Source organism: Danio rerio, chromosome 16 (assembly GCF_049306965.1).
Source record: "Danio rerio strain Tuebingen ecotype United States chromosome 16, GRCz12tu, whole genome shotgun sequence".
NCBI classification, from domain to species: domain Eukaryota; kingdom Metazoa; phylum Chordata; class Actinopteri; order Cypriniformes; family Danionidae; genus Danio; species Danio rerio.
In genome coordinates this window covers 59,500,001-59,524,205 of record NC_133191.1, presented here as the reverse complement: position 1 = coordinate 59,524,205, position 24,205 = coordinate 59,500,001, and the positions used below count along the sequence as shown (strand labels likewise).

General features: G+C 42.0%; 2 protein-coding genes across 14 annotated transcripts in view; both read right to left on the bottom strand.

The window, feature by feature from the left end:
* Nucleotides 1–7,713, bottom strand: part of dennd4b (DENN/MADD domain containing 4B) — a 38,032-nt gene extending 30,319 nt beyond the window's left edge. Inside the window, exon 1 of one of the 2 annotated variants that reach the window (XM_073925380.1) lies at nucleotides 7,518–7,713. The gene's annotated coding sequence lies outside the window, so the exon portion shown is untranslated. The remainder of the gene's footprint in view (nucleotides 1–7,517) is intronic. The other variant, NM_001423202.1, reaches the window with a different exon arrangement.
* Nucleotides 7,714–17,018: 9,305 nt separating this feature from the next.
* The window catches only part of LOC108179660 (CREB-regulated transcription coactivator 2), a 24,009-nt gene continuing 16,822 nt past the window's right edge, over nucleotides 17,019–24,205 (bottom strand). For 8 of the 12 annotated variants that reach the window (XM_073925640.1, XM_073925642.1, XM_073925648.1 and 5 more), the window contains 5 exons: nucleotides 24,024–24,205; nucleotides 23,080–23,388; nucleotides 21,920–22,012; nucleotides 20,193–20,289; nucleotides 17,019–18,148 (listed from right to left, as the gene is read on the bottom strand). The exon at nucleotides 24,024–24,205 is cut by the window's right edge and continues 234 nt beyond it. In XM_073925640.1, the coding sequence (XP_073781741.1) occupies nucleotides 17,952–18,148; nucleotides 20,193–20,289; nucleotides 21,920–22,012; nucleotides 23,080–23,388; nucleotides 24,024–24,205 (878 nt within the window). In that variant the 3' untranslated portion in view covers nucleotides 17,019–17,951. The remainder of the gene's footprint in view (nucleotides 18,149–20,192; nucleotides 20,290–21,919; nucleotides 22,013–23,079; nucleotides 23,389–24,023) is intronic. The other 4 variants (XM_073925646.1, XM_073925645.1, XM_073925647.1 and 1 more) reach the window with 2 other exon arrangements.

Genomic DNA, 24,205 nt, shown 5'->3' with positions numbered 1-24,205 from the left:
GACGGGTTAGTCTAGACCTGCAGGAGAATATCAGGCTTTGCTGAAGGTTATTTGATCATTGATTAGTGTAGCCTATTACAGATTACAAAGAAAACCTTCATATTAAAAAGGAAACATCAGCTGGAGCTCAACAGATCAGATCAGTGTCATGATGAATGCTCAAATACTGCAGCCCGTAGATTACAGCGAGCATCATGTTCAGTTAGATTGTGTCGTCTGTCATTTACAGCAGGACTATATGTGTGTTATTTTACTAAAGTAGAGATATTATTAGAGTTTAGCACCAGAACTAGAGATACTGTATTATGTTAATTAAAAATAAACAGCACAGTATCTGGATCAGATCTGTATCAGTCAATACTCAGAATCATGGTATCGAGATTGGATAGGTTGTTATGTAATAATAATGTGCACCTTCTGAATGAACAGTTTTGGAATATAATTATAGTGAAAAGCGCTATAGAAAAACTTGAATTGAACTGAATTGAATATACAGCTGTTCCAGGATTCACAAATCTAAATGTTGAGAAAATCAGCTTTATAGCTGAACTAATGAAGTTGTCAGAAATGCACATCACTAATGGACAATACATTTACAGAAGGACATCTACTGAATTATAATCATTTCATTATTGATGACTAGTAAACTAATACTGGGTTGGAGTAACCCAACATTGGGTTAAACAATAAAATATTCATTTAAATTTCACTGCAAACATTGACCCAATGATTGGGTTTGTCCATATTTAGCCGAATGTTGGGTTAACACAGCAGGATCTTTGCTTAATATTCTAAGAATGTTTTTGTCATAAAAGAAAAATCTGTCAGGGTAAAAAATGTGGGTTTTGTAAAGCAATGTGGGATCAAATATGGACAAACCCAACTGCTGGGTCAACAAAATGTGAAATCTGAAAACCTGATCTAAATACTGAGAAAGTCAGCTGTAAAGCTCAACAAATGGAGCTCTTACACTTTTAATAATGCAGTTTTTGGAGCTCAAATATTGTCAGCAGCTGAACAAAAAACTCATTCATTCACTTACCTTCAGCTTTGTCCTTTAGTTATCAGGGCTCACCACAGCGCAATGAACCACTAACTATTCCAGCATATGTTTTACAAGGCAGATGCCCTTCCATCTGCAACCCAGTACTGAGAAACACCCATACACACTCATTCACAAACACACACACACACACACACACACATACACTACGGCCAATTTAGTTGATCAGTTCCCCTATAGCGCATGTGTTTGGACTAAGACCAGAGCACCCAGAGGAAACCCACGCCAGCATGCAAACTCCACACAGAAACACACACTGACCCAGCCGAGACATCCTGAAACTTTCATTGAAATTATTTATAAACGCTTTAATTGAATCATTTTATTTTATTTATTTATTTTTTTATCCGCACATGCAGGATACTCCACATGCAGGATACTCCACATGCAGGATACTCCACATGCAGGATACTCCACATGCAGCAGTGCTGCTGTCCTCAATACCAGTGTTATTTACAATGAGGCGTTCACATTTCACACACACACACACACACACACACACACACACACACACACACACACACACACACTACTGCTGTTTATTCTGTCCTGCGGAGACACTCAGAGACAGACACGCATTCACACACGCACACATTATACACACACTCATAAATACACACACAAACATATATACACACAGTAATATGCCACAAAACCCAGGAGCTCAGGACAGACAGACACATATAAACGTGCGCACACAAGACTGGATTGATCCGTTTACAGTAGATCACAGTAAAACATGCAGAGTCCTGTTCTGTCTTCACATTTCAACACATTCTCAAACACACTCTCTCACACACACACACACACACACACACAAAACGTTTCAATTCTAAACAATTTAATTATTTCACTAAAATAAAATGACGCGGTGGCGCAGTGGGTAGCGCTCTCGCCTCACAGCAAGAAGGTCACTGGTTCGAGCCTCACCTTGGTCAGTTGGTGTTTCTGTGTGGAGTTTGCATGTTCTCCTCGTGTTGGTGTGGGTTTCCCCCACAGTCCAAACACATGCACTATAGGGGAATTGAGTAGGCTAAATTGTCCATAGTGTATGATTGTAAATGAGAATGTGTGGGTGTTTCCCAGTAATAGGTTGCAGCTGGAAGGGCATCTGCTGAGTACAACATGCTGGATAAGTTGGCGGTTCATTCCACAGTAGCGACCCTGGATTAATAAAGGGACTAAGCCGAAAAGAAAATGATGATGATAAACCAGCAGAATATGTGTGAAATAATAATGTTTAATCTGGTTAAATGATCATTTATTGTCGTTGTCCAGGCTTTGATTCGACCTTTCCATCATTAAAACAGCACAGAATGATTATAATGATGAAAATGATGTGCTCTCCTGCATTTTGTACTCTAATTTTAGTTGTTGTGATTATTTCTGTTAAAGCAGACAGCATAATGAAATGAATGAATGAATTAGTAGAGAATATAATGAGCAGCGATGCTGATAATTAATATATATATATTAAAACCTGATATTTAATTCAGTTTTCTGAAGGCTGAGATGTTTTTATGAATAAATGCACGTGTTAAAGCTCTTCTGTTTTCCAGAAGTAGTGAAGTAAGCAGATTCTGCAGTTTGCTGGAGGTCACTCAGTGTCACGAGATTCAGTAATGATTGGGAAACAATATCAGAAGTCATGTGACCAGCAGTGACATCATCATCATCATCACAATGAGAATAATGATGATGCTTTACTTGAAGAGGTGTTCATAAGACTGTCATGAGAGCTTCATAATCATGATAGGACATATGAGATTGGATGCATGCTTATGACAGCTGCTATTAAGTGTCGTTCACCCTCAGTTATGACACATTAAATGTGAAGATGACATGTTTGGTATGACTTTATTCATCAACTCATTCTTTCTTCTGCTCAGTCCCTATATTGACCGCCACAGTGGAATGAACTGCTAACTATTCCAGCATATGTTTTACACAGCAAATGCCTTTCCAGCAGCAACCCAGTATTGGGAAACACCCATACACACTCATTCACACACACTCATACACTATGTGGGGGAAACCGGAGCACCCAGAGGAAATATCAGCTAATATCAGATCGTTCGTTTCGGTGGCTGAAACACAACCTCAGGTGTCCAATAGAAAAGTCCACTTCCTGTTTCAGCACATCTTTAACTGAGGATGCACTTCCTGTCAGAGCTGCATATTTAGCTCTTTCTAAGCACTTTCAACATTCACTTCCTCAAACGCTCAACAGCAGAGTTTCCCTCATCTGCAGCTGCGTGTACAGTATACTACTGCTGCTGGATACTAATGAGGTTATATAGGACATCTACTCCTGTTATACACGCCATAGACGCTATATAGCCCATATGCTGGTGTTACATACTACTAGTGTTATACACTCACCGGCCACTTTATTAGGTACACCTGACTAGTATCGGGTTGGACCCTTTTGCCTTCAGATCTGCTTTAATCCTTGGTGTCAGAGATTCAACAAGCTGCTGGAAATATTCCTCAGAGATTTTGCTCCATATTGTCATGATAGCATCACACAGTTGCTGCAGATTTGTCGGCTGCACATCCATGATGCCAATCTCCCGTTCCACCACATCCCAAAGCTGCTCTATTGGATTGAGCTCTGGTGACTGTGGAGGCCATTTGAGTACAGTGAACTCATCGTCATGTTCAAGAAACCAGTCTGAGATGATTGAGCTTTATGACATGCTGCGTTATCCTGCTGGAAGTAGCCATCAGAAGATGGAGACACTGTGCTCATAAAGGGATGGACATGGTCAGCAGCAATACTCAGGTAGGCTGTGGCGGTGATGCTCAATTGGTACTAATGGACTTAAAGTGTGCCAAGAAAATCTCTTCAGAGATGCTCTTCTGCAGAGCTCGGTTGTAGCGAGTGCTTATTTGAGTTACTGTTGCCTTTCTATCAGCTGGAACCAGTCTGGCCATTCTCCTCTGACCTCTGGCCTCATCATCAAGGCATTTGCGCCCACAGAACTGCCGCTCACTGGATATTTCCTCTTTGTCGGAGCATTCTCTGTAAAGCCTAGAGATGGTTGTGCGTGAAAATCCCAGTAGATCAGCAGTTTCTGAAATACTCAGAGCAGCCCGTCTGGCAGCAACAACCATGCCACGGTCAGAGTCTCTTAAATCCCCTTTCTTCCCCATTCTGATGCTCACTTTGACCTGCAGCAGATCCTCTTGACCATGTCTACATGCCGAAATGCAGTGAGCTGCTGCCCTGTGATTGGCTGATTAGAGAGTTGTATTAACGAGTGGTTGGACAGGTGTATCTAATAGAGTGTATATGACACACACTAGGGTTGTAACAATACACCGGTATGACGGTCTACCACGATTTGAACGTGCACGATTATCATACCATGAACAATTGCATATCAACGGTTTTAACCGCTGATCCGATTCATACAATTCAAAGATTGGCATAAAGAAGAGAATCTCAGCTTTCCAGTGCTGTATCACATAACATTCGCGGCTCCGGAGGCTCCGGAATCAGTGCGGTTACGTCATCAAAATTTGACAACGCTGATTTAACAAAGAAACGCTCGTCACTGTGTCTCCGGACAAACCAGACACGATACATTGATGCATTGTCCCTCCTCCATGCCCAGATTGGTTCAAACTCGCTATATCACAACCAATAAGCATAGGTTTCGCTTTTGTTTGTGGACCAAAAACGAGCTTTTTGAACAACACAGAATGATAGGCATACATTTATGCGCGGCTAAATTAAACGCAAAAAAAAAAAGTTTTGCATGAAATAATTCTCATACTAAGTACTTTTGCATGCACAGCAGAACAGAAACATGACAAAACAGTGACACAGCAAAGACGAACTGCTGCTCTTGCTGTTTTCAAAAGACACAAATGAAGGTGCAGCTGTTTGTCTGGGTTAGGGTTATTGCAAACAACCATATCCAAATCCATATCCACAGACAACCATATCCATGCTGGCACATAAAACCTAAGGATGTTCCATATTGAATCTAGTTTCGTTATGTAACTATTTATAGTATAGTAAATATTTATATCTATTTTTTTACTGAGGATTTGCACCATGTTTATTTGGACTTGGACACATTATTTATTATTTTCTTATTTTTTTATTTGTTCATTGTAAGTGGTGTTGTTTATAGTAACTGAAAATATATCATTTGGAAAAAGTCAAATTTGCTTCACTGTTCTATTATTTTGTAACATTTGTAACATACCGTATACCGCGAAACCGTCAAACCGTGGTATTGTTTTAGACGATTATCATACCGTAAAAAATTCATACCATTACAACCCTAACACACACTAGTGTTATATGCTACTAATGTTATATATGCCATATACTAGTGTTATACAGTGCATGTTATACACATCATATATATATATCTGCTGTATACTCATTCATTACTAGATGTATATATCCCACCCCCTCACTGTAGCACTGAATTCTCTGAGCAGTAGCAGTGCCTCTGTATAGTCAGCTGTACTAGTGTGTATGGCCTGGTCTTGCTGAATGCCTCCTCAATGGGCTATATGCACAGCTAGTGTTCAGACATCAATAAAGTTCCTGTGGAAGTTTTATGTGACTATTTTCAACTTCTTAAGGTTTCTTTTAAAGCATTGATGTTTAATGAAGTTAAATTACAATCAGTTAAATAGACTTCAGCATTCAGTTGTTCATGAGTAAAAGATGTTAGACTGAGTAAGCACAACCGCTGTCAGGAGCAGCAGGCCAGAGCCAAAACTCCACTGAAAACACTGCGGTAAACGTCATCTCCATATATGAAAGACAAGGCAGAGCCTCTTATCCAGTCTGAGACTCACTTTATATCAGATCTCTATCAGACGGTGAAGATCACTGATGTTTGAAGAAGTCAGATATTAAACGTGGTGATTTTATATGGGATGACAGTTCACCAGAAGCGTTTAAGCTGGCTGAAAATGAACGGTCTATTACACCATTATAATCAGGGTAAAAGTATCTGCTAAATGTAAATATACACCATCTACTAGTGTTAGAGCTGATCTCAGAACAGTGACTGCAGCAGAAAACCCACTCATTCACTCAATAACAGCTGCTATTCAACTGCATTTCTGCATGATAAAGTCTGATGTTGGCTGGAGAAAGCCCAGCCTGAACCTTTGAAGAAGTTTTGAAGGCCTGAGGTTTGAATCAGATTGTATATTAAAAATGACAGCAATCTAAGAGTTGGCTAGAGCTGTCTGACCGTCACTAGTCTGTTTCCAGCATCTTTCTTTCTAAAGCCAGATTAAGAAATCATATATATCCGTCTGTGAACTTAAAATAATGAAACTCATCAGGAGTTAGATCAATGAGAAGCGTCTCTGATATCAATAAACATGCCCAGTTACACTAAACTGCAAACAAAACAGTGAATTAAATTAAACAGTGAATTAGCAGAGTGTGCTAATTAGCAGATCTAATATTAATCAATCAATACATAATACAAGCCCAGAGCTCTCAAACACGGTCACTGTCATTATGAACACACACACACACACACACACACACACACACACACACACACACACAGCAAAACATACACACACTCATCATACTACAACACACAACAACAAAACAGTAAGACAACAAGCAGTGTACACACACAACACCACAACATAAACACATACAGTCAAACAACACACACACACACACACACACACAACACAACTACAACATATTTGCATTACAACACTGGCACTGTACACACATAACACCATAACAGAAGCATAAGCACACACACATGCGCGCACACACACACACACACACACACACACACACACACACACACACACAATAAAGGCATGACAACAAACATAAGATAAAAATCATAATAAATGCACGCACACACAAACAGAGACAACATCACTACATCACACACTCACAACACTACAACAACAAACCATGTAACGTTACACATGTACACACACACACACACACTCTTTCTCTCTCACTCACACACCACACTACAACAGCCACTGTAACGTTACACATGTGTACACACACACACTCACAACAACAAAAGCCCTTGTACACATGTACACACGCACATACACACACACGTACACATACACACACACACACACACACACACACACACACACACACACACACACACACATCAACACTACTACTACGAGAACATACAAAATCATAACGGCACCATAACAAGTACTGTACACACACACACACACACACACACACACACACACACACACACATATCACCATAACGAGCGCACACACGCGCACACACAGCTGGCTCTGCTGGTCTCGTGAGGAATCGTCATGTTTAAATCTCACTCGTCTGTCGTTGTTATTAATATTATCCTTGTTATTAATATCTGCGCTGGTTTTGATATTTCATATATTGTATGTCCGTGCTATCCTCGGTTCTGCTCGGCTCAGTTCGGCCGGGTTCGGGTCTCACCTCAGCAGCAGCAGCGGTGCGGCTCGGCTCAGTTCGGCGTTCATCTCAATCCGTTCTTCGGCTTCAGCTCATGCCGGCTCCGCGGCTGTCGGTATGTCAGTCGGTCGGTGTATCGATACCGGGGTGGTCGGGCTCTACAGTCAGTGCGCGGATCGACGGTCGCCGCTGTGCTCCGCCATCACGGACAGCAGCACACGGAGGATCCAGCAGCTGCACTGACACCCAGCGGCGCGGAGACGAGTTACAGCCGCCCGAGTCCAGCTGCTGCTGCTGCTGCCGCTCCACAACACACATAATCCGTTATTAATATTCATATTCAGCGTCCATTAGCAGTGCGATCTTTATCAAGGCTCGTAAAACGACTAAAGTGACGTACTACTAAAGTCACGTGATAATCGTTACTTTTCACAGCGCTGCTCTCGATGCGTCAGTCATACGGGTTTACGGTGAGACAAACGAATACAAGCGTTCAACGGTTGTTGCTAAATGGGATACGAGTCTATGAATACAACTGGAGCGAGTATTATCGATTATCATTTAAAAAAACTATCCATTAATTGTATTTTTAATGTCTGTCCCTACCCCAACACTAAACCCATACATCACAGTAGTTTCAAACAGTAATTATACCGATTATTATCCATTTTATTTATTAAATGACACATTAAATTGGATTTTATCAGCATATGTCCCTACCCCAAACCTCATAGTAACGTCAAAATAAAATGAATGAATAAATGAATGAATGTTCACCCTGCTGAGGATTATTTATTATTAAATCATCCATTGTTTATATTGTATTAACGTTTATACCCCTACCCCAAGCATCACATGTAAAACAGCGGTTATACTGAGAATTATTGATATTATTTATTAAACTACCCATTAAACTGTATTTTATTAATATCTTTCCCTATACCCAGCCCTCACCGGGATGTAAAAATATTAATTATTGCTTTACAGTGTCACAAAAATGATGCTATAATAATGGTGTCTCTGCAGCTCTTTTACCCGTTCAAACAGCACTAAACCAACACCTGAGGTTAAATTGGGTCCACTTATAGGTTCTAATCACTGAGTAATGACTGATATCAGTTCCTTCTGTCATATCCTGAAAATAATTAATTGTCATTGGTAAAAGAATAGTTTCAGTGTCCAAAACTCTTCTGATTTAGATCAAGATTAATTTTCTGTGAGGAGGCGGCACGGTGGCGCAGTGGGGTCTCATAACAAGAAGGTCTCTGGTTTGAGTCTCGGCTGGGTCAGTTGGTGTTTCTGTGTGGAGTTTGCATGTTCTCCCTATGTTTATATGGGTTTCCTCCAGATGCTCCGGTTTCAGTCCAAACACATGCGCTATAGGGGAACTGATCAACTAATCTGTGTGTGTGTGTGTGTGAATGAGTGTGGGTGTTTTTCATTGCTGGGTTGCAAATGGAAGGGCATCTGCTGTGTAAAACGTTTGCTGGAATAGTTGGTGGTTCATTCCGCTGTGGCGACCCCTGATGAATAAAGAGACTAAGCTGAAGGAAAATGAATGAATGAAACGAAGCCAAACAAACTCAAATATTCACTCAAAAACTCTTTATTTTCTGTAAAATACAGTGATTATATATTAAAACTTTCCATTAGAGTCACCTGCCCTTATTTCAAGACATTATGTACAACACACACTCGTCCCCTGCGCATCAAAACAACAACAACTGGAGGAACACATCATACACAGCCTGCAGGCTCCGCTTCAGGATCTGCGGTGTTTATTTCACTCGGACGGGGGACACACACACGCACGCACGCACGCACGCACACACACACACACACACACAGAAAGATGACTGATGATGATCAGTGTTGTGTGTGGATTGTGCTGTTAATAGTGTATTCTCTGTAGTGTCCAGCAGGGGTCAGTCTCACTGTGCTGCAGTGCATCTGAACACACTGTTGATCTGCTCACAGGAATCAATCTAATCCATCAGTCCATTCAGCAACCACAGTCAGTTCTCCAGCATTCACACACACTGAAGCTAGCAGCGGGGTCCTGCACTTCTGTTCTTCTGACACTTCACCAGCAGGACTGTCAGATCTATCAGCTGATCATTATTCTCCATGGAGTAATCAATAGTCTCCAGGATAGTGTTGATCAGTGTTGAGAGCTGATCATCATCAGTGGTGTCTGGAGCTTTATGTTCTCTACATTCTGCCTGTCTGTCAGTGTTTTATAGCTCTTCATCTGGGCTCGGTTTTATTGAAAGTAATCCACTGGGATTTTGGATAAGGGATTGGATCAAATCTTGAAAATGGGTTGTTAAAAGAAACGGATTACATCATTGGGTTAGATCAGGCAATGCACTCTTGGTTTTGAAACTTGTTTTAAACATCCTCAGTGTACAGTGTTGGTGTTGTAGGTCTGCTGGAGGAGGACGGGCTGGGGGTTTTAGTTTGTTTTAAATGTTTGTGTTTTCATTTCAAATAAAAATAAAGTTATATTGACCCCACACTGCCTATTCTACTCGCTGCTCTTTACATATCTCGAGTTCTTCATTGTGATTAACTCTCCTGTTTGAGCACTGGGTACCAAGTTCCTATGCGGATCAGAACGAGGATATTTATTTATAACAAGGTTCAAATATAGATGTATTGAATTAAAATAAAAGACGTAAAATCAAAAACTCCACAGTAATTTCAGACCTCCTCCTCTGATGTGGAGAGAGCAGCTTGTGTGAGCGCGGCCTTCAGGAGGCAGATCTCAGGTCAGGTCTTGCTGCAGTTTGCTCAGGGTCAGCTGTTCCTCTGCCAGATGAAGCTGTGCTTCTGCACTTTCAGACTCTTTCTGCAGTTGTTGAAAGTGATCTTAAAGATCAGTCATTGCCATTGTAGGGTCCAGCCAGTTGGTCCAATGACGGTATCCACTGGTGGATGAAGGTTCACTGCATGTTCGGTCTTTCCAGTGCACAATGTTGATTTATATTAAACTTAACTCATATCTGACTCCAATTTTAGTATGAGATGGTTTAGAATATTAATATATTTATCCTCGTTTTATCTGACTCCAATTATAAAACATTGATAAGATTATTTTGTTTCCTTTCACATTATTTTAGAGTATGATTGAATATTCTTTTGATTTGTTATTATACCTTATTCTCATTTACTCGGATTCCGATAGCATCTCGAGTCTTGCACCGGCCGGGTATACAATCTCTTACTACAAGCTTGTCAGTCTTGGTCATTAAACAGAGGCGATTAACCACTCTCCTAAAAAGGCAGAACCCTACTTACTCAATTTAGGAGATTTTTATGTGGTCCCCATAGATCTGTTATCTACTAATTCAAGACAAAGTATTTTAATAATAATCGCGCAGGATTATACTATTGTAGATGAAGGCCTAAATATCCACATTTAAAGTAGTTTCAACAATATTTTGTTGTTCTAAATAGTTGGCCTTTTACAGTCCAAGTATACATGAATAAATGCCAATTTGTTAGTCGGATCTCTACCAACATTGTATAGCGTGCCACGCTGCTCCGTCTAACATGTTTTAGTCCGTTACTAACCTGTACAGTGGCTTGTAGTGCTATGGACAACAACATTTATCAGTGATAATAACACGAGGTTTGATTCAAAACATAATTTATTAGTCAGGTAAATGTATTATGCCAATTCAATCAGTCAATTCATAAACGATCAATACAAAACATCAAATTATCAAACATAAATCCAAGATGAAAAGATCATACCTGACCTTTTACATAACGTGTAAATTTTACATAACGTGGAGCCTGGGCTCCATGTTATGGGCTGATCTGGGTAGGCAGAATCGCCCTGAGTCTTTCTTAGACCTTACCTTAAATAATCCAAGAATTCCCTCAAGGAAGGGGGTGTGTATATATAAAAGTCACACCCTTCACAGTGGTTCAAAAGATGCCTGAAGTTATATATTTATTGTTTTGATTATGTCTGTTTCTGAGAGAATGAGACCATTGTACCAATCGCACTGAGACATTTCAAATGATATCAAACATGATAGTTAAAGTCAATTTGGTTAATCTGGAACATTCAAACATTGAAATGACCATATGCGTGAGATGGGGGGATGAAGCTGAGTCTCAGCAGACTCAGATGCAAATGCAGCAGGAACTGGTTTTTCCCGCATTCCCCCCTGGTGGGTTGTGGAGTCCATTGGCCCTGTCTTCAGCTCATGTTTTGAATTGTCAAAGACATCAAAAATATTTGTAATATTTCAATTCTTACACCATTCTTTAAATTGCTTTGGTAATTCTGTAATCAGTGCATGCATCACTAACAAATATTATACAACTAAAACAATTTCCATTGTGATGAATTTATATATATAAATTAATGACAGAATAAAATGTATTGTTTCTGGTCAGTTTTGACAGCTGTTTGGGGAATTATTTTATCAGGACAAACTCTTTCTACTTTGCTTAAGGTCTACAGTTGAAGTCAGAATTATCAGACCGCTTGTTTATTTTTTCCCCAGTTTCTGTTTATCTGAGAGCAGATTTCTCCAACACATTTCTAATCATAATAGTGTTAATAACTCATCTCTAATAACTGATTTATTTCCTCTTTGTCATGATGACAGTAAATAATATTAGACTAGATATTCTTCAAGACACTTCTATACAGCTTACAGTGACATGTAAAGGCTTCACTAGGTTAATTAGGGTAACTAGGCAGGTTAGGGTAATTAGGCAAGTTACTGTATAATGATGGTTTGTTCTGGAGACCAGGGGTTCTCAAACTGCAGCCCGTGACCCCTAAAATAACACCTGCAGTGACTCATCACCCCCACTATGCTCGGAGATGGTTATAAGCATCCACATATTGCGCGCGCGCACACACACACACACACACACACACACACACACACACACACACACACACACACACACACACACACACACACACACACACACACACACACACACACACACACACACACACACACACACACACACACACACACACACACACACACACACACACACCAGTGGGAACCTTATAAACAACCATGCATTTGTTTTTATAATCAATACTCAATTGTTTGATTTAACATTAACCTCACCTGATGAGAATGCTGAGCACAATGTTTACAGCACAAGACTATTCTTGGTTTAATGTGGAGCCACTTTGAGATCATCCTCCTTGTTCAGTCGTGGCCTTCATTTTTAATGTATGCGAGAGCCATAAAGGTGTCAAAGGTTAATATTGTGCCGCAAAATCAATCTGCTGCAGCGACTGCTGTGATGTTAATCTAGCATAATAACCCCAGGGGTCGCAAATAAAATATAATAATGGATCAAATATGATCATTCTAATAGTTTAATAAAATATATATGAAATCACCAAGCAACCCTACACCCCCCCTCACTGTCTCACGACCCCACTGTAAGAATCACTGCTGTAGACTATCCAAAAACAAATATGTCTTAAAGGGGCTAATAATATTGAGCTTAAAATGCTGTTTAAAAAAATAAAAACTGCTTTTACTCTAGCCGAAATAAAACAAATCAGACTTTCTCCAGAAGAACAAACATTATCAGACATACTGTGAACATTTCCTTGCTCAACATCATCTGGGAAATATTAAAAACAGTAAAACACTTCAGCTTCTGTCAGGGGCTTCACACCAATATACCTGAACACATCATTGCAAAATAAGTCATTTATTCTTGATGTATTTAAAAACATACATACATATATATATATATATATTCTTGGTGCAAAATATAATATAACAGACTTGTTCTAGCTGTAAGACATGAGTTTCTACACTTGTTTATGACTGATCCTGGCTGCAGTGATGTTCTCCTGTTATCAGACTGAGCTGAACACACACACACTGATCCGTGCTGTCTGTGTGAGATCAGAACAGCTCTTCTTCTCCACATATATACTGTTTAATCTCCATATACAAACACATTTCTGCAGATGTACAGCAGCCAGAGCAACTTTAATCCAAAATAAACCTCATCATGCGCAGAAAAACACCTGCTCCGCTGAATATGGCCTCTGCTCGAGCATCATCGTGCAAATACAGGCAGAACAGAGCAGCAGCGGACAGCCTGATCACATGACCCATCACACACACACACACGCATATATATGTACACACAAACACACAGACCACACACATGTACATGTATGTGCACATTGATATATGCATGCACACACACACACTCTCAAACACATATGCACATGCACGCAGACACACACACACTCACACTCACAGACACAATTGCACACACACATACAGACACACTAAAACTAAAACTCTCTCATACACACAAATACCACACACACATGCACACACACTTACGCACCCTTTCTCATACACATATGCACATACACACATTTGCATGCAAGCACACACACAGACACCCATGTTTGTACACACAAACATTAACGCACGCACACACACGCCCTCAAACACGTGCATGCACACAAATGCATGCATGCAAACACACCACACACATCTGCATGCACACATACACACACAAACTCGCTCACACACAAACGTTTGCGCATGAACACAAACGCAAACACTTAAACACAAACATATGCACACACACATATACACCAGTGTATGCTCACACACGGATGCACGCACACACACATGCACATATGCAGATAAACACACACTCTTTCACTCCCTCTCTCTCACACACACACACACACACACAGATTTGGTCATCTAGGTTCATGGCTTCAGTTGTTCAGCACATGCGCATACACACACACAGACACACACACACACACACACTCTAATTACTGAAAGAACACAAACACAAAGGCTGCTGGGATAAACATGTTCACATTGGTGTGTGTTTGTGTTCAGAACAGCGTACCAGCTCACAGCGCACAACACACACACTAAACCTCATCAGTTTACCGCGGTATTACTGGTTAAATCATGTGTCTGAAACGCCTCGATGCTCATTGTGAGTGTATTTTAATAATAACCTCTGCATTACAGCTCAACCGGGCGCTGACGAGGACTTTTATTTTCACACACACGAACATTAGCTGTGTTCATGATGATAAATCTCATTTATTCATCGCCAAAACTGGATTCCGGTATAAAAGACGTCATTAATCATATATTAACACTGACACTGAAACAGTTCAGGCAGAGCAGACCAACACGTCAGCTGTTCTGCAGTGTGCTCAGCCTGCTGGATTGTCCATTCACACACCACTATCATCATCACATGATCTCTTATCACAACATCACATGACCTTCATTAATGCGCACACTGGAGTTTGTTCGGTAAAAGTGTTTCCATCGTAGTTTATGCGCATCTCTTCTCATTGAATAAAACGTTTATCCTCCTCAGTTATGCGCAGGCATGTTTTATATGCGCATTTTTAACATGTATGCGCATCATTCCATCTACCTATGTTTAATGCGCATATTCAGAATGCACTTCAAAATGGAGGATGGAAGCGTCGCTAGTGTGATCAAATCTCATTTATTGTACAGCTCTATGTAACGGAGGCCAGCTAGTGTGTGCTGTGCTGGTAAACCTCACTCCTCTGACCTCTATAGGTGCTCTAGTGACAGATGCGTGAGGTCGTGGTCGTTAGCCTCCTTGGTACAGCACCTGACTCCCATGCGGAAGGTCGCAGGTTCGATACCAGCTCGGAGCGGGTTGGGTGGCGTAGGCCCGGCAGGGTTATATCTAGTGCATGCTGTTGCAAATACAATGTAAATAAATAATGACGGATTCACATGAAATGCAGAAAAGAATGTGTCGCTCGCTCGATGACGCGCAGGGTGCTTTTCACCTCATTTTTGCTTATGAAAAACATTTTTACAGAATTAAGCCTGATTCAAATATCAGTTATTGTGCAGCTTTAGTGCACAAATAATAAAAAATAAACAATGACAGGTCCACATGGAACTGGAAAACTCAGCCCGATGTACATTTTCCCCCTAAGCTAATTTAAAAATGTTTATTTTTACATTTTGAAAAGGCATTTGAGGTCAACTGTGCACCATTCTCCTGTACTTGAGAATTGACACTGACTCTCGGTGAACGACTCTCACGAATAATTAATTTACATTGGGTATGAACCAGGCAGATGTCGAGCACAATGCATTGTGGGACACAGTTTTGTGCTGTATACGCATTTTCAGACGCTGACTACGTTTACATGCACATCAGTAATGGAATTATTTGCCTTAATCTAATGATGACATGATCTCGTTAATGATGACATGATCTCGTTCTACATGTTATAGCTCATCATTTGATGATTCAGTCATTGCGTCAGCACGCTATACTCCAGACCAAACTCCAGAGTTTCATCTAATTTCAGGTCCTTCATTTTTAATTTGTCGACTTCACTGCAGTTTGGCACTTTCACTTTTAATGGGGAACATTTCATGCATGCTCCCCACGACAAACCAGATTCAGTCTTTCATTTTCTTTTCAGCTTAGTCCCTTTATTAATCAGGGGTCACCACAGCAGAATGAACCGACAACTTATCCAGCATATGTTTTAAGCAGCGGATGCCCTTCCAGCTGCAACCAATCACTGGGAAACATCCATACACACTCATTCACACACATACACCATGGCCAACCCAATTTACCTAAACCAAATGTCTTTTGGACTGTGGGGGAAACCAGAGCACCCGGAGGAAACCCACGCCAACACGGGGAGAACATGCAAACTCCACACAGAAATGCCAACTGACCCAGCCGGTCCCAATCGGTTCAAACCAGCGACCTTCTTGCTGTGAGGCGATCATGCTACCCACTGCGCCACCCTCTTTATTACAGTAGAGCAGGCCTGTTCACGTTTCTTTATCTGCAGATTTAAATTATTTTGCATCAAAAAGCATTTTGGGAAAGGTGTCTGCTGCAACCTCTGCAAAGCATCAAATCACCGGCGTATCAGCTGTCAACACGTGCAGGACTGCATTACTGTGCTATTCCTTTATAAAAAACAAACAAACAAAAAAAGCATGGAATATTGTGTATGTCCACTATCATACTGAAACTGCACTAAAGCTGGGTCAGTACCTTCATACAGTAATCTAAAAGGTCCATATTAAATGTTCTCTTTGGGGAGAACCAGCCCCTTTTTGTTCTTTCATTTTCAGATTGCAGACGTCTTATTGATATAATTTGTAAACTTGTATGTATATAAACATAAATATTATTAATTATTAAATATGAAGTATTATTAATTAATATAAATCATAAGTGTATATAAATCAGCTCTTTATAAATAAACTATTTTGCCGAGCGTATATAACCTATATAGGCTACTACTGTGGGATATCAGCATTCGGCACATGCTTTCAGTATCACCGATCCAATCCTGTTAATATAGGGTGAGTCTGATCTCCCGAGCAGGTTTGAGCTACCAGAACTGCTGCTCTGACAACAACTCTCAGAAGAGCTTGAAGAACCAAACGATCCTGGATCATGTCAAAACGTCAATAACTAAATGTAGCTAACTGAGTAATCCACGTATGAAGAACTGACCCCAGAGCTGTACATGCTGTACATACAGATGATTGATTATGAAGTTTAAAATCCCTGTCCACTGACACTATAATCACCTCTTCTTTTCTTCGATGTGTTCAAAATAATGACCCTGTTCTCACATTGACTGTGTGATTAATGGTGAACACTTCCATTTTAATTCAGCAATTTATTTTTGAAAGCTAATTAATTAAGCTGAAAAAGTCACTCAAATATTATTACTTATTTTGTAAAAGTTACTATACTCGTTACTTATTAAAGTAATACTCGCGCTGCTGGTAATGTGTTACCCCAACACTGGCAGTCGGGATATCTCAGAACACCGTCGCTCCTCTTTTACTGCTTTCTAGCTGAAAACAAAACGTGTTCTTCTTCAAAATAGCCTATGAAACATGCCCTGTGTGGGCTGTCTTCATTAAATAATCTGCATTTGATGTGAATCCAGCATAACTGGCGCACAGTGCATTATGGGATGTGGTTTCTGCGTGTGCTGTATACTGCAGTGCGCTATTCTGAACACAAACAGAATCCTCTCTCTGTCATTGGTCAGTCAGACAGATGGCTCCACCCCAGACTCGCGTGATTGGCTGCATGTTGCGAAAGTGTCACAGTGTTTGATCACGAGCCAAACGGCGAAGGCTTCAGCAGTAAGTGTGTGTGTGTGTGTCCTGCATTCACCTGCTGTGCTCCAATGCATGCTGGGATAAACGTTCAGCTCCTGGCGCTGCCATCAGTCATCATGCGGCGATGCTTGTAACAGGAAGTGGATGGTCTGAGAAGCGCAGAGGGTTAAAGGGCTAGTTAGCATGCGGCTGAGACTGAAGCTGCCGGCGCTCGACCCGTAGTGCCGCATGCTGGTCTCGTTCGGACGTTCACACACTCACGTCCTGCAGTTTTTTGGTTTTTCGGACGTCATTTGAGGTGGTCTGAGCGGAAGGAGTCCTCCACCGCCGGGTCCGCCAACAGCAGGTCTCCGTCAGCTAGCATCAGACCCTCCAGCGCTAGTGGCTCCATCTGAAGCCGGTCCTCCGAGCAGAACGGCTCCATCTCGAAGCCTGGGACGGCAGACAGAGCACTGGTGATCTCCCGGGAGAGACCGGACGGAGAATCTGCTCACACACACACACACACACACACAGAGACACACACAGACAGAGACACACACATAGACACAGACAGAGACACACACATAGACAGAGACACACACATAGACACAGAGACACACACATAGAGAGACACACACACACAGAGACACACACATAAAGAGACACACACATACACAGAGAAACACACATAGACACAGACAGACAGACAGACAGACAGACAGACAGACAGACAGACACACACACACACACACACACACACACACACACACACACACACACAGAGACACACACATAGACACAGACAGAGACACACACACACACACACACACACACGCACGCATGCACGCACGCACGCACACAATGAACATCCATGAGTATACACAGAGACACAAACAAACAAAAATAGTCAAACACACACAAAGAGGCACAAACACAAAGACACACACAAACAAAAGCAATAAAACACACACACACACACACACACACACACACAAACAAACAAACAAGTAGAGGCACAGACAAACACAAAGATCCCACACACCCACACACAAAAAGTCAAACACACACACACACACACACACACACACACACACACGTAGAGGGACAAACACAGACACACACACACACACACACACACACACAAATAGTCAAACACACACACGCAGAGGGACAGACAAACACAGAGACACACACAAACAAAAATAGTCAAACACACACACACACACACACGTGCAAGTAGAGGCACAGACAAACACAGACACACACAAAAACAAACAAAAATAGTCAAACACGCACAGACAGACATAGTAAAACACACACACACACACACACACACACACACATGTAAGTAGAAACAAACACACAAACAGACCGAGACACAGACAAACACAAAGACACACACAAACAGTCAAACACACACACACACACACACACACAGAAATAAACACAAAGACAAACACACTCTTGTATTCTTCCAATCTTATAATTGTTTTGCAGTGAGTCTGACAGCAGTGCTGCAGTTTATTATTGTAATTTTCAGTAGTAACTTCAATATATTTTCAATAGTAATAATAATTAGTATATATTTCATGACCATACTGACATACAGAACACAACTGTTCAATATGTGCCTCAAAAAGTAGATTTTAAATCACTGTTAATCTCAGGAGAATATGGATATGACCACCTCATTATCCCCATCATCATCATTACTGAGAGCAGCACGATCAGCCAGTGAAGCAGCAAATCAACATCACTATTAAACCAGGAAGATGCTGTCATCCGCTAACCAGGAAGTAAACACTAGCCCCTTTCACACAGTAAATATCCGGAAAATTCCCTGAGTGACTTTCAGGAAAGAGCTGTTCACACAGGCGGAATATCTCCAGTAAAGAGCGTTCACACATCCGTCCAGAAGAGCGGAAAACTCTCACATCACTAGCCAGAAATAATCACACATCTGACGACAAACTCTGAGGATGATCAGTGTTGTGAACAACTTCGATAAAGAGATGTGAAGAAACACTTTCACATGTCGAGATGTGCATGATGTGTGTGTGTGCTGGCGCTCGCCGGCTGCTTCACGTGCACACGCGACGCGTCACGCAACTGAAGGAAGCAGAGCTTGAAGGTAAACAAACAGCGGCTAATCATAAGCATCTTATCCATGATTAATCACACAGTTGGCATTAAGGAGGAACACAGAAACATGATCTGACTAACATCCAGCAGCTAAATGTGTCTGGAACAATACTCAAAGGCTTTTATATTCATGAACAGCGCGCACGTGAATGCCGCAGCGTGTTCTAGACGTGCACACACTCTTTCCAGCAATCGTTCACACAGAGCAGCATTCCGGCAAACTACCGCTAATATTACAACAGCTCTGTCTGGAAAATAGCCGGAACAGATTTACTGGTATTTCCAAAAAGGGCCTGTTCACACACACACACCCTATCTAAGGGGCTATTGTGTTTTACAGAACACAGGTGATTATTTCCTCCTTCAATATGAGTGTGTCAATACTGTGTGAGTGTGTGTGACTGACCGGTCAGGATGATGTTGGGCACCGCGAGCCGCCCGTCTGCAAATGCTGCACACTGACTCTGGCTGAGCATCGGCTTATCCGAGTCCACATTACTGACCTGTGTGTGAGAGAGAAAGAGAGAGTCCACATGACTGACCCAAGAGGGAGAAACAGCAGATATCTCTGTGTGTGTGTGTGTGTTAGGGATGCACCAATATAAAGATTCTTGGCTGAAATGGAAAACCGAGGGGTGACACGGTGGCTTAGTAGGGTGGCCTCACAGCAAGGTTGCTGGTTTGAGTCTCGGCTGGGTCAGTGTGTGTTTCTGTGTGGAGTTTGCATGTTCTCCACGTGTTGGCGTGGGTTTCCTCCGGGTGCTCCGGTTTCAGTCCAAACACATGCGCTATAGGGGAACTGATCAACTAAACTAGCCGTAGTGTTTGGGTGTGTGTGTGAATGAATGTGTAGTGGTGTTTCCCAGTGATGGGTTGCAGCTGGAAGGGCATCCGCTGTGTAAAACATATGCTGGAATGGTTGGCAGTTCATTCAGTCATAAAGGGACTGAGCGGAAGGAAAATGAATGAATAAATGAAACCGAAAACTGAAACCAAGGCTGAAAAGCGAAACACTGACATAAATGATGTCAATTATCAGCACCGCTGCACCTCTGGCCAGGACTGTGTTCTGACTTTACTATCATTAAGGCATTGCAAGTGCGTGAATAACATTAAAGTTTTAAAGAATAAATCCATTACAAATAATGCGAATATTTCTGTAGCTCATCGCAGCATTGGGTTATCCTCACTGCTGCAGACGGGACTGCTTACAGAAACAAGCAGCAGTTTTATTTGACCCAATAATGCATCGATAACATCCACTGATTAAACTGTTGAACAATGAAACAAATATGTGTTTAAACCCAAACTACAAAACCAAAACCAAACTATTTTAGCATCAGTTCTGCTTAGGTTGCACACTGTTTGATCATGTAGAAACATCATAACTATAAGCCTACATCATGCTGACAATCAAAAACAATATGAGTTGCTGTCACAGGTGACTGTGCTCTGAGTGCACCTGATAAAGACAGTAATGCCGCTCCTCATGGAGCTCGAGAAGCAGACAGTTCTTTATGATCTGTATAATTAGTCAAATAAAGAGTTGCAGCTCAGGGAAACAGCATGAGAGGAAGTTGCCGCTGGCCTTGGTGCAGAAGCAAAGTAAAAATAAAAGTGTATTAATATAGACAGATGGGTCACCAGACAGAGACAGACTGATCTGTGCAGCAGCTGCCGGTCAGGTGTGAAAGGGAAATGCCTGCTCAACCTCTGCGCTGCACACACACTGCTTCAGCTCTGCTTGTGTACAGTTTTTATATAATTATTTTTTAGGGGTTTTCACCTTTATTGGGACAGGACAGTGCAGATTTAACAGACAGGACAGAGTGGGGAGCAGAGAGAGGGGAAGGATCAGCAAAGGACCTCAATAAAAAAATAATCAAAAATGCAGGCCATTTTTGCATCACACTACTTCCCTAGTGTGTGTGTGTGTGTGTGTGTGTGTGTATGTGTGTGTGTGTGTGTGTGTGTGTGTGTATGTGTGTGTGTGTGTGTGTGTATGTGTGTGTGTGTGTGTGTGTGTGTGTGTGTGTGTGTGTGTGTGTGTGTGTATGTGTGTATGTGTGTGTGTATGTGTGTGTGTATGTGTGTGTGTGTGTGTGTGTGTATGTGTGTGTGTGTGTATTTCACCTGCTGTGTGAGGTTCAGGTTCTGGTTCTGCCGGCCGCTGAACTGCAGGCTCAGGTACGGGTCATCCAGTAAAGAGTTCAGGAACATGCTCTCCTAAAAGCACAGCAGACATACACGATCAACATTACAGCACTGTTCACACACCATTACACTAGTATTATATATATGTTTATTATACACTATTATTATATATTATTTGTTTCTATTCTTTTATTCCCGTTTATGTAAAGCATGTTGAATTGCCACTGTGTGTGAAATGTGCTGTAGAAATAAACTGGCCTAGCCTATAGATCAGGGGTGTCAAACTCAATTCCTGGAGGGCCACAGCCCTGCACAGTTTAGTTCCAACCCTGCTCCAACACACTGACCTGCAGGTTTCAAACAAGCCTGAAGGACTCAACTAGTTTGATCAGGTGTGTTTATTCAGGGTTGGAACTAAACTGTGCAGAGCTGCGGAGTTTGACACCTGTGCTGTAGATGAATTATCATGTTTGTAAACATTCAGGATGTGCAGGGAGGGGGCAGGAAAATGCGGATTTGGCATCCTACTGCACAACACAACACGTTCGCTATTGCAGCTGCTCTCTTTTTGCAAACGTGGACCCATGTGACGTCATGCGTGACGTACACTGTTATCTCTGGCTGCGGTTTGTTATGAACTCTTTCACATGTGTGTGTTTCTCCGCAGCAGAAGTGGCACAGTAAACAGATTATTTACAATCTTATTTGCTGAAATAATGACAGAAAAACTCCAGGATGGTGTTATCAAGACTTTCAGATAAGGGGAAAACACTAGTGTGAGACTGAGAACGGCAGCCAGAGGAGAGAATCATGTCAGATTTACTGTCCTGCCCCCACACACACTGCATTACACACACCTCACACATGCGGGTGTTCACTTCATGATGATATCATACTGTACATGCAAAATGTGTATAAATGTTCATACGCTTTTTAATCTAATTATTAGGAGATCAAGGATGTAAGACTGTTAAATGCGTCATAACAGTCTCATGAAAGCTGACCCCGCCCCAAACACCAATCAGAGGGGTTTTTCATGTGTTGAGTACTCCATAGTGAACACACTGTTACGGCAGGTGGTTCTGCCTAAAATAATTACGCTGACCCTGTCTGTATGTGTGTGTGTTTCAGTCACTCACGCTGTAGGAGTCCAGGTCTGCGCTGAACGACTGCATCTGCGGCTCCATCTGCACCCCGTCTGCGTCTGCGGGCCCGAAGCTCCCTGCGCTGTGATTGCTCGTCTTAAGCGGCTGCAGGCTCTGCGTGGTCTTCTGCAGGTTCTGCATGTTGTGCAGGTGCAGCTGCTGTGTGTGTGAAGACGGCCGCAGAGTGTGTGTCTGCGCAGGAGAGAGAGTGGGCTGAAGCTGCAGCGGCTGCGCATGCTGAGGGAAACTGTACTGCGACGAGCGCTGATCCGTCTGCACCTTACTGGTGTCTAGAGCCACTCCCTGACACACACACACACACACACACAGAGTCAGATACAAACACACACAGATATACACAGTCAGATATATATACACACACAGAGATATACACACATACACACAAACACACACACACACACAAATATACAGGTATATACATATGCATGTATGTATGTGTGTGTGTGTGTGTGTGTGTGTGTGTGTGTGTGTGTGTGTGTATGTATGTATGTATGTGTGTGTGTGTGTGTGTGTGTGTGTGTGTGTGTGTGTGTGTATGTATGTATGTATGTGTGTGTGTGTGTGTGTGTGTGTGTGTGTGTGTGTGTGTATGTAATGGGGTTGGACAATGGAACACTTTTCTGACTCGCTCCTCCAAAACAGCCCAAAGTGCTCAATAATGTTTAGGTCTGGGTACTGTGCAGGCCATGGGAGATGTTCAGCTTCACTGTCATGTTCATCAGAGCGCTCTGTCTCCAGTCCTGCTGTGTGTGTCGCTGCATCATCATCCTGACACACACCAACACCTTCAGGAGACAGTGTTTGACCCATTGGGTCACTTGCTCCTCCAGAATGGTTGGGTAGTTCTGGCCAGAATTGCAGTCTCACTCTACAACCCCTGTGTGTATATATGTGTGTGTGTGTGTGTGTGTGTTCACCTGTGTGATGGAGCTGAGGGTGGAGGAGGTGGGGGAGAACTGTTTCGGGTGGTGTCTGCGTGTGTCTGCGGGCAGGATGAGTGGGGACAGCTGCACTCGTCTGCGTGGAGAGCTGCTGATCTGCATCTGTCCGGACCCCAGAGTCCCGAATGAGCCTGTCCCGCCCCCATAACCCTGGTTAC